Source organism: Lolium perenne, chromosome 7 (genome assembly GCF_019359855.2).
Source record: "Lolium perenne isolate Kyuss_39 chromosome 7, Kyuss_2.0, whole genome shotgun sequence".
Taxonomy (NCBI): domain Eukaryota; kingdom Viridiplantae; phylum Streptophyta; class Magnoliopsida; order Poales; family Poaceae; genus Lolium; species Lolium perenne.
The window spans coordinates 181,853,169-181,864,748 of NC_067250.2; the positions used below are offsets into that span (position 1 = coordinate 181,853,169).

The following is an 11,580-nucleotide window of genomic DNA, read 5'->3' on the forward strand; positions in this document are numbered from 1 at the left end:
GCAAGAAATGGACATAACAAACTGATTCTTTTGTTACTGTGTACCCGCTCATGGGAAGGAAAGATGTATACTCAAATCAATGTGTTTTTACATGCTCTCTATAATAAAAATTCGTGAGAAGAAAAAATTCAAAAGATGTAAAGAACAAAATAATTTTCTTGACTGTGTTTTTTATTTGAGAATGTGTATTTGTTCATGACAAGGATAGATACAATATGTTTACAGTTAGATTTATATAAATAACTGTTATGACCGCCTCTCATACACTAGGAGGGGGCCCAACCGTGGGCCCAATTAGGGGCTTAGCCCATTTATTTCTATCTCTTTTCAGCTCACAAATACTAGTTGTAATCATACGTGATGAATTAAGCAATAATCATATCATTATTGCCGACTCCCAAAGGAGTCGGTCTCTCTCCTAACCCTAGCCGCCGCGCCGCCTTAGCCGCCGCTACGGCGCCGTGCCGCCGGCGCCCTCCTCCTCGGCCGCGTCCGCTCTCCTCCTTCCCCTACAATCTACGCCTTAGACACGGTAGAACCCCAACTTCTACCAATAACTGAGATTCATGAATCAAAATCTGAGGAGATATATAAGTCAACAATAATCATATCTACCTTGTTCATATGAGAATGCAGATTTTCACAGATAAATAACCTGGTTAAGCAGGGTAGGCAAAGTTCATTACAAATAGTGCAAAACTGTTGTTTTCGAAGCTAAAGTCTCAACATTTGGTTGGTTGAGCTTCGAAATTCTCATAAATAACTGTCTTGGCGATAGAGCTGCAACTTAGTCTTTCCATTTGGAACTAATAATTGGAAGTTGTTGCCAATCTATGTAATTGAGATGTTAAAACAACAGTAAAATAGATCAAATTCCAAATACAATGATAAAGAGCGTGTAATGTAGTCCTAGCTGATATGCATGCTTTGGCAAAAATAAATAGAAGAAAATTTTAACCAACTAATTTAAGAGATGTCTGAAGACTGCAGAACTACAAAATGCTTATACAACTACAAGGCAATGCACAAAGAGTACACTGCACCCGTGAAGGATGAACTCTGGAGGCATAAACATGTTTTCTGATTTTGTACCTGTTTTAGGTCATTGTCAAGCTTTTGTCCTTGTCGTGGATTCAGCATTTTTTTGCCAGACCTAGCATGGTCTGAAGAAGAAGGAAAATAACAACTATTAAGTTGCATTCAAGGATAATAAGATGGCTACATTCCATTAGTTGTGTGTGCTCCTAATTCGAATTCCACTATTCTCTAGAGGAAAGCGTGCCTCCACCGGAGGCCGGGAAACAAAGGCGAAGGAGCCAAAGAAGCTGCTGACGAACAAGGAGAAAGGCGTCGAGGCCGCGAAGCGATAGGGCAAGCACAGGAATCTGAAGGAGAGGAAAGACGAGGCGGCGGTTGCACAGCAGGCGAGGGTGGCCACCGGAATAGCCTGGCAGATGCAGGTGAAAGCCAACACCGAGGTAGGCATGCATACTGGCCTCACGGAGGCCATGTTCTACGTCAAGCAAGAGAGGATCGTCAGCGTCGCTCCCCCGGCCTCGTCGGTGAGGTCGGTAAGTTCCCAAATGCGTCCTGAAACGCCTTCCGCTTGTGCGCAGGTCCACGCGGCGTCTCGATTCGCCTCCAGCGCCGCGCCGTTCTAGTTCAACAGGCCCTAGTTCCCGTCCCCAATCGGACGCCGAGAAGCGGCGACTCGTGCCCAGCGGTGACACAAAAGATGCGAGCGGTACCGGAGGAGAACATGTCGGTGCCCCGCATCCTGTTTGAGGAAATGCCACCATCTGCCCCGAACATGGACGAAGCGGTACATTCGCTCTCATTGTATCGATCTGGAGTGTCTCATTCGCCTGACGTTTGGTGATTCGTAGGCCTATTGGGCGGGACGCGTGGACGGTGATATTGTGGCCATGATCTATGGCGGCGGCTTCGTGTGTGAAGGCGGAGGCGGGACCGGGACGCAAGATCCATGCCCAAAGACGCCGTGTTAGTGGGCACACACGCTAAATGGGGCAGACATCGATGGCGAATAACTATTCTTCACCCAGCCAACGTAGCCAACATCGTTTGCGTCGATGCCGATGAGGAGGCATTGGGCCTGACCTAACCCTGGTTGGTGATGCCAAGAAGAAGGGGGAGAGCTACAGGACCATCGGCTTCTCCGACGATGAGGACACATGTTTTTGCAATGCGTGGCTCGCAGCCAGCCATGCCAGCATAAACGATGCCCATCAAAAGGGCAAGGTGTACTGGAGCAAGGTGGTCCAAGATTAGCATGAGAGAAAGCTTCACAAGCCATACCAGATGCGCATCGATCGCACAGAGGAGTCCATCAGAAAAAGATGGACCTACATCAAACAGGAGAACTCCAAGTTTTGCGCCATCGTCGACCATGTTGTTACCCACTCCGAGAGCGGCACGGGCGTGATGACATTGGTAAGTAACATGCATCGTCATTCCATCTATCTATGCGGCATTTAGCATATCATAAATGTAACGTTTAGATATTTTAGGTACCTAAGACCTTGGATAAGTTCAAGGCAACACATAAGAAGGGATTTCATATTTTTTTCGAAATGGGATATACCCCGGCCTCTGCGTCGGTTGATGCACACAGCCTTTTATTAATAAAACGAATATTCAAAAGTTTACAATTCAAGGATCATCGAGGGTCGATACAAAAATCAGCCATCGAAAAAAGACAGAAAAGCTAACCGCGCTAGGCATCTTGCAATCTTCTAATAGGCCTCCAAGTAGCCTGGTAGAAAATATCTTGGGCAACCATTCAAAGGCGGTTGCATCCAGAAACCATGTATTCCCGCTGATCCTCCGGGAGCAAGAAACGCCAAAGCTGGATCCAGTGTATCATAGTGTGAATAACCTGCAAGAAATTAGTAGAGTCCTTTCTGTTAAAAACAATATCATTTCTGCAATTCCATATTGACCAACATAAAAAGGAAACCCCAATACGAATCCTAGCTTTATCCGTTTTGTCAATTCCATTAAGCCAATTCCCAAACATATTTGTGACATTGGAAGGAGGTGGAATATTATATGCAGCAAAAATCACTCGCCAAATAAGCTTAGCAAAAGGACAGGACATAAACAAATGTTCAACTGATTCTTCATTGTCACAGAAAGAACATTTCGTATTTCCATTCCAATTTCTCTTTGCTAGATTATCGCGGGTCAAAAGGACTTTCTTACTAAGGAACCACATGAAAATTTTAATTTTGAGTGGGATTTTTATTTTCCAAAGATATTTACGAAGATACCTTGTCTGATCATTTAACATATCACCATACATAGATTGAACAGTGAATATCCCTGAAGATGTTAGATCCCAAACGAACCTATCATGATCATCATTTAAATTTATCTCCATTAATATTTGGCAAAGATGTACCCATTGATCCCATTTATCACCAATCAGTCTTCTCCGAAAACTAATATTTAACGGAGTTGAACTCATGACACTTGCTACCGTATCGTGCTTACGATGAACTATGTTGTATAGCTGGGGATATTGAGATGCAAGAGTCTAATCACCTAGCCATCTATCTTCCAAAAACGCACTCCCTCTCCGGATCCTACCTTAAATTTTCCTCTGCTAAAGAAAGCCCCTTTAACTTTCATTAGTCCTTTCCAGAAAGGTGAATCAGTAGGTTTACTTTCAACTTCCACCAAGGTTTTCTGCGAGAGATACTTATTTTTTAATAATTGTTGCCATAACTCTTCTTCGGGAAGTAGTTTAAATAACCATTTACTAAGTAGGCAAGAATTTTTAATCTCCAGAACCTCAATTCCAAGACCACCTTGGTCTTTAGGTCTGCAGATAATGTTCCACTTAGTTAACCTATATTTCTTTTTGTTTTTCTCACATTGCCAAAAGAAACGTGATCGGAAAAAATCTAATCTCTTCCTTACCCCTTTAGGTAAATCAAAGAAAGATAACATAAACATTGGTAAACTAGTGATCACAGAGTTAATCAATACAAGGCGATCCCCATATGATAACAATTTTCTAGCCCAACTCCCAAGTTTTCTCTCGAACCTACTTTCCACCGGATTCCATTCAGAGTTTTTTAACTTTCTATAATGAATTGGGATGCCCAGATATCTGAAAGGCAAAGAGCCAGATTCACAACCAAATAGTTGTTTATACTGCTCCTCTTCCTCTTTCGCCTTCCCAAAGCAGAAAATCTCACTCTTTTGAAAATTTATTTTAACACCTGATAATTCTTCAAAGAACCGCAATATAAGTTTCATATTTACCGCCTTTTCAAAATCATGCTCCAAGAAAAGTATCATGTCATCGGCATATTGCAGTATTGATATTCGTCCGTCAACTAAATGAGGGATAAGACTTCCTATCTGACCATCCTCCTTCGCTCTTGCTATAAGTATGGTCAACATATCTGCAACAATATTAAACAACATAGGTGACAACGGGTCACCCTGTCGAAGACCCTTCCTGGTTTGAAAATAATGACCAATGTCATCATTAATCTTGATCCCAACACTTCCTCCCTTAACAAATTGTTCGATTAGATGACACCATTTTGGATCAAAACCTTTCATACGCATAACTTGTTGAAGAAAAGGCCATTTAACCTTATCATAAGCTTTCTCAAAATCAATTTTAAATATCACCCCATCCATTTTCTTCCGATGAAGTTCATGAATGGTTTCATGTAAGACAATTACTCCTTCGAGAATATGTCGTCCTAGCATGAACGCCGACTGTGTGGGGCTAATAAATTTTTCAGCAACAGTATTAGCTCTAATAGTAGTGACTTTCGTGAATATTATAAAACTCACATTGAGAAGACAAATAGGTCTATATTGCTGGATTTGAACCGCATTCTCCTCTTAGGCAACAAGGTGATAACACCAAAGTTCAGTTTGAACAACTGTAATTCCCTTGAATGCAGTTGATTGAACATTGACATTAAATCACCCTTGATTACTTCCCAAAAGGTTTGGTAGAACTCAGCTGGGAAACCATCAGGTCCCGGAGATTTATTTAACTCCATTTGAAAAATAGCATCCTTGACTTCCTTCTCTATGAATTCAGCAACAAGGATGTTATTCTCCTCTTGGGTTAATTGTGGAATATCATGTGTATATTCCTCACTCAGTGTAAGGGTAGAAGTAGTTGGCTCTCCAAACAACTTCTTATAGTATTCCGAGGTATAAACTTGTAAATTTTCATCACCCACTATGGTTCCTTCCTCTTGTTCTAGTTGAAAAAAAAAATTCCTTCGATGTTTGCCATTTGCAATTAGATGAAAATACTTAGTATTATTCCCCCCTTCCTGAATATGTTTCACCTTGGCCCTCTGTGCCCATTTAGATTCCCCATCTCTACGGAGTTTAGTTAAATCATCATTCGCCTTTCTTAACTTTGCTCTCTCATCATCATCTAGAGGGATTAACTCAGCTTTCATATCTAATACATCTATTAATAAGAGCAATTTTTCTTTTTCTTTCTTATATTGTCCACTTAAACATTTTGCCCAAAGGGATTTCATATGGTCCAATTGATGGGAGAAGCTGAAGGAGGCGTCGAAGTGGAGGGTTGGCAATGCGGCCTACCATGAAGCTGTCAAGAATGGACAACCACGTTGGTCGTTGATGGCGAAGACCACGATCCTAGGCAGAATGCCCTTCCACCTCGTCACCGAGGCCATAAGGCTAGCAAGGCCGATCTTGCCCGGAAGGCATCAGCCCTTGCGTTAAGCTAGACCTTGGAAAAGATCATGGGCGATTCTCAAGTCGCCCTGGCCAAAAGGGACGAGAAGGGCGCCTAGAAAAACAGGCCTCTACTGCCATCTACCTCAACCTCACCAAAAAGATCATTGATGTCTAAAGGATGGACGTCGAGGCCAAGCCAAAAGGGCATACATTGAGGCCAAAAGGCCTAATGCCGAGGCTAGAAGGATGGACGCCGAGACCAAAATTCGGGCAGAGTACACAAGGATCATGCTGCCGACTTGGCCACCATAGACGACGACACCAGTGTCTGGTTCCTGAAGAAGCGCGCCGAAGTCCGCCCGCGTAACGCCTGATCTACCGTAGCAATGTCAAGCACCATGAACGCAATATCACCCTACATTTGCTGATCGTGGCCATGGTGTGCCCCTTTTGGACTACATTTTAGACGTACTATGTGCACAATGTGATGGACTTATATTTGAGACCCAATTTAAGCCAATCCAATGGTCATATTTTGGTGAAATTTTGCTTGTTTGTGCTTTTTTAGGAGATTTCAGAAAAAAATGATCCGGATAGATAGAATGCGTCGGGATACCCCTCGACGCAAACAGATCCCTGACCATTTTCGTGTCTGTGGACCGACGCGAAGGGACGCGTGTGGCTACTTGGAACGTCCGAAATGAGTGGGCCATTGGAGATGCTCTAACTCTAGATGTGAGCACTTCAGCTATCACTTGTCAGTCAGCTTGCCAAAGGGACACAAGAAAGGCGTTATCCGTTTGCAAGATCACCTGCTGGGTAAGGTTAATTCTCACCGCATGGGCTACAGGATCAGCCAAGTCCATGTTTCACGTGTCTGCAGGAGATTGACGAACCTGACCACAATCTGTTTAATTATGTGTACGCCAGGGAGGTTTGGTTCATTTCTTTTCAGGATGCCAACCTGTTCGAAGCTACGCCATCGGGTGACGACAGGCTAGAGGATTGGTAGTTGCGTCCAAGGACTAGATATCAGGGGAATGCGAAGAAATTGTTCGACTCCTGAGTTATTCTTGCTGGCTACTCTGGAATCTGGAAACAAAGAAATGCTCGTGTGTTTCAGAATTCAGCACACACGACTTCGGTGAATCAAAGAGAACATGCGCAATGGATGATTGCTTGGAGGAGTAGGAGTAGGAGCAGGAGTCAAGATAGTTTAGGAGAGTAGGCGTACACGTTTCCGGAGCGTCTTAGTGTTCTTCGATTTAATTTAACATGTATGCAGAGGCTAATCAAAGCTTGTAAACTTATTCTTTCTTTCTATAAAGCTATGGTAGGCATTCGCCCACCCTCGAAAAAAACTAAGATCGTATGGCATGTGCTAACCATATGGACGTGATAAACAAGATTGTGCAACTGCCACTAGAGACCAAGCTGACCAGTCTGCTTTCTTTGGTGCTGGTGGTCTGAAGGAAATATAATGAACAACCGTGAATGATCGATTACTCAGCCTGGATGAGTACGGGTACAAGGTGCATGCAAAATCTTGCTTAAAGTGCTCTAAATGGACACGATTATAATCAAACAACAAACTGTGCGCGCTTAGAGACCAAGATGCTGCTTATTAGCGTCCAAATTGAAATATGTATACATCCTAAGAGAGGATGCATAATGGGGGGAACTGTTCTCCACTGGCTGAAAAAAGGAACATTTTGCCAAGCAGTACCATTTTGATGGCCGTTAGTTAGCAACAAAGGTATAACCAGAATCCCTGGCTTCCTGTTTCCTGCAATCCTACTTCCTCACATATATACAAGTACCACCATCTGGGCTTCTAGATGCCTTCAGCTCCAGCCATTTTCCTCACTTAGCACGTGCTCCCAGTCAGACGAGCCGTACTCGGAATTGCTGTGCAAAATGCTACCTCTTCCAATGATATATGAGGGAGGCAGCACGTCATCCAAAGTGCATCCATTCGACTCTGGACGAGCTCTACTTGACGCTTGTTGCGACCCGAGATGCGCATGACGATGTGTGGAGGTTTCTTCCAATCCTGCCAGGACATGTCTACGCTGCAAATTCTTTGGCATAGTGTAGCCTTTGGTGCTTGAAGAACAGCTAAGTGCGCTGTTGCCTCCTGACTGAATGTAGTCGCCAGCATAAAAGAGATTTTGACTGCTTCTTGCTCCTGATGTCTCTCCAGTAGGTGGATCCTTGGAAAAGGTCAGCATCGGTGCGTGAGCTAGGGAAGCTCCATACGAACTACTTGGATCGGTGCCCAAATCAGATACTTGGAAATAGTTCTTGCTGGGACTGCCAATAGGAACCATGCTGGACTCTAGGTCTATTCTTATACAAGTGTTCATCAGCTGATACTTCAATTCACAATTTGCACGCTCTGCTTCAATCCAAAGATTTCTATACACCTGAACCTGTGAATGCTCTTCCTCGCAGGAGATCTTCTTCGGAACATCATTGAGTGGAGGCTGGTCAATCATTAACAATGGCTTGTGAATAAATTGAAGTAGTAATAATTAGTTAAACTACTTAAGTTTTCGATGTGAGTGCCCCTCAAATCCTGCTAGACTTATAACAAGGTACGTAAAATTCGTACAACTTTCCTAAAAGAATTTGCAAGGAGCAACACTCTTTCGCACATATCTTCTAAAAATAGCCAGACCTTTTTAACATGTCTATTGAAAAATGCATTCCTTGAGTAATAACATAAACAAAAATAAGTAACTTACAATGCGAAAAGATTACCTGGCCACGTGTCAAGCTGTTTCTGCCAAACTCGTTGAGCATATGACTAGAACCAGCAAAATGATTAATGATTATGCCTTTTCCATCGTCTGCAATGTAACTACCATTGCATTTTCCTGCATCAGATTTTAAAACTGTAGTCTGAGAATATGGAGCCTTTGACCCTGCCTTGCCGGAAGCACCCTTAATAGGACCCTAGTAACAACAGATACAAGATATCATGGACTGACTGACTTAGATATCATGATACTGTTGTAAGCTTTAACGGCTTTTCTTCTTTTTTGTCGACAAGAAGGCAAAGAACCAAGTAGCATAGAACTTTTTTTAACCAAAACTACAATGTAAAGAAGTAAAATAAAATTAACAAACACTCGTAAAAACTGCAAGCTGCACGTTATGATTATGCTCATATGGAAATATTTCGAAATTAACAGAATGCTTATGCTCAATAAGAATTAGAAAACTACAATTCCCAAAACAACATACCTGTCTTGTTTTATGAAGGCAAGTCTGAAGACTATCAATCACTGATTCAAGGAGAATGTATTCATGTTCCTCTAGCTCAATTTCCTCATCGGAACAACTACTCTGGAGGAGCTCTGTAAAATTCTTGATGGCCTTCAGAACTCCCGATACATTCCTTCCTGTTGAAGAACATGATCCTGTAACATTTTCAATAACTTAACATGTTATGCATTAGAAGGAAATGATAATTTCAAATATGAAGCAGCAGGTACTATCATATAGAACTTCAAAGGAGTTAGACATACCTTGGGCAGTTACTGATTTCCCAGTTGATGAAGGTACATAATCCGGAGCAGCAGAATTCAGACCAGATCGCTTCACGTAATTATCTCTCAGCTCCAAAAGGTGTTTCTGTTCTATTATACACTTCGCTGCATATTGGTTTGTACACTCAAGCTCCTTCCCATGGGTATCTTTTGTTTGCTTCATACCTATAACTCCAGATTCCTTTGACACATCGGCTTCAGTTTTTGATTGGGAATGGTCGTGCTTAGTCTTACTAGTGACCAAACTTTGAACTTCAGACAGAGCATTATAATGTGGAACAGTGCTACAGCTCTGTTTCTCTCCCGCCCCAAAAGCTTCTAATTCTTGATCAGTTGACTGGATAGCAGGTGTTTGAAGTGCATCAAATGGAGACACGCGAGAAGCTGAAGCTCCTCTATAACATGGTGAATCGACAGAGCATTCCGATGGGTCTGGCATCACATCATCAGCCATGAAACCACATGGATCAGCAGAGGTAGTTGGAATATGAAGAGGCTTCACACTGATGGCAGGATCTGCCTCTTTGAAGCAGATCACGGTACCTTGTGAGTTGTCCTTGCCATCAACAGGAGTACTGACTTGTAAACTGGGGAATGATGTTTCTTTCCCCCTGTCTCTATTTGATTTAAGATTTTCTGCCACAACCAGCTTGCTAGTAAAACCAGAACTGTTGTTGTCAGTTTCTGGTGTTTTATTCGGCGGCCTTTCTATCTTCACTGCTGAGCATCTGCTCCCATTTCCCGAGGTCAAGATATGTTGCGGCTTATAATCGGATGTTACCCTGACCGATGGCGAGGAGGGATACACATCCATAGAGCCTGCTGACCATGAACCTGGCTGTCTAGCATGCATTCCATATGTAGGGGGTGGATAAAAAGCACCACTTGGTTTTGCCGAGACGCGTGCAATTGGTGACGCTGAGTCGTCAGCGCACACCACAAAGCTACCATCCGTCGACCTAGAAACGTCACCTAGGCATCACAATGAACATTTAATGTCTTTGTTATCTAGTACAACCAGAACACATATATCGAATCTATAATATTGTGAAGATTTTGCCTAAAAAAGTGCAGGTTGGGGATAGTCGATAAAGTCATCATCTAGTAGCAACTAAGGGGGTGAAAGAAAACGCACGGTACAACTACAACCATAAATCTTGAAGATGAATAATGCATCCCGGATACTTCAAATCAACTAGGATCCGTCGATTTGTGGCCTACCACGATAGACCGCAAACCTCACCAACGCCCAGGAACCGCACAAAGGTCAAATCTTTGGCCAAGCTAGCCAGAGCCACCAGATTGACCCAGCGGCGTATCGCAATCGCCAGGTGCTACCCGATAACGCGCGGACCAGCCAAAATACGGAGCAAGGCGGAGATTAAGAAGAAAAGGGTGGGGATTGGAGGGGAGGAGAGAGGGAGGTTACCATCCTGGCGGCGCTCGGGAGGTGTGCATGCCGGTCGGGAGGGGAGGGTGAAGGGAGCTGCGTGCGGGGAGAGGGCGGACGAAGGGGCGGGGTTAATGGCGGCGGCCGCGGCGGCCGCGGCGGCAGAGGTCATCGCCGGCGTCTGGCGCGGAAGCACTGGTAGAGTTGAGTGGCCGAGCCGTAAGAGCATCCCCACTCGTTGGCGCTCCCCACGCCCAAATCCGGCGAAATTTTCGTCCGGATTGGAGGAAGATTTGGCGTGGGGGCAGTAGTTTCCCAGCCGCGTGCCTAGGCGAAGTCGACGATGCGAATTTAAAAAACGGAAACTTGACAAACTTCGGCTAAATTCGGGTGAATATAGACTAAATTTAATGATATTTAGACTAAAACGGGCGGAGTTCATACATAGAGGCCGAATTCGACTATATTTCGAATTCGGCTAGGTGAATTCAAACGCTAATTTTAAAACACGGCGCTCTACATGCCCAAATGGCGGTAGAACACCGTGTAGTCGCCGTCGCCGTCGTCGTCGGAGCCGTCGTCGTTGGCCTTCGGCTGCGCGGCTTTGCACGCTCTGGCCGCGTCTCCCCACCCCGGGGATGGCTTGTACCGCCGTCGTCGGAGGACTCGAGGTCGACGACGGGGACAACGACGCCGGATGGAGGTGTCGCAGACGGCGGCACCGCGCGACATCGTCGTTGGCGGTTGGAGCGGCGCGGCGGCGAGTTGGCGTGCGGCGGCCGAGTCCAGCGGCCGCCGTCGCTGCTCGCCTCCCTGCGCCGCGCCGCGCTGGCCCGATCCGGTGCGGCGTCGTCCGCGCGCTTCTCCTCCTCCATGTCGGCAAGCGACACGGCGATCGCCTCCGCCATCGCGGCCTCCTCCGCG

General features: G+C 44.7%; 1 protein-coding gene across 1 annotated transcript; it reads right to left on the bottom strand.

The window, feature by feature from the left end:
- Positions 1-7,190: 7,190 nt before the first annotated feature.
- Positions 7,191-10,887, bottom strand: LOC127314887 (uncharacterized). The gene is made up of 5 exons (XM_051345419.1): positions 10,696-10,887; positions 9,246-10,238; positions 8,962-9,137; positions 8,476-8,670; positions 7,191-8,198 (listed from the first exon to the last, which is right to left on the bottom strand). The coding sequence occupies exons 1-5, from the start codon at positions 10,883-10,885 to the stop codon at positions 7,557-7,559; spliced, it is 2,196 nt and encodes a 731-aa protein (XP_051201379.1). The 5' UTR covers positions 10,886-10,887; the 3' UTR covers positions 7,191-7,556.
- Positions 10,888-11,580: the final 693 nt, after the last annotated feature.

What these genes read in the sequence shown, in the direction of transcription:
- LOC127314887 (XM_051345419.1), bottom strand. Translation starts at nt 10,885, where the DNA reads ATGCTCTTACGGCTCGGCCACTCAACTCTACCAGTGCTTCCGCGCCAG. An exon ending in TCCCGAGCGCCGCCAGGATG is followed by an intron (nt 10,239 to 10,695) that starts GTAACCTCCCTC and finishes TGTGATGCCTAG; the next exon opens with GTGACGTTTCTAGGTCGACG. An exon ending in GCCTTCATAAAACAAGACAG is followed by an intron (nt 8,671 to 8,961) that starts GTATGTTGTTTT and finishes TGTTGTTACTAG; the next exon opens with GGTCCTATTAAGGGTGCTTC.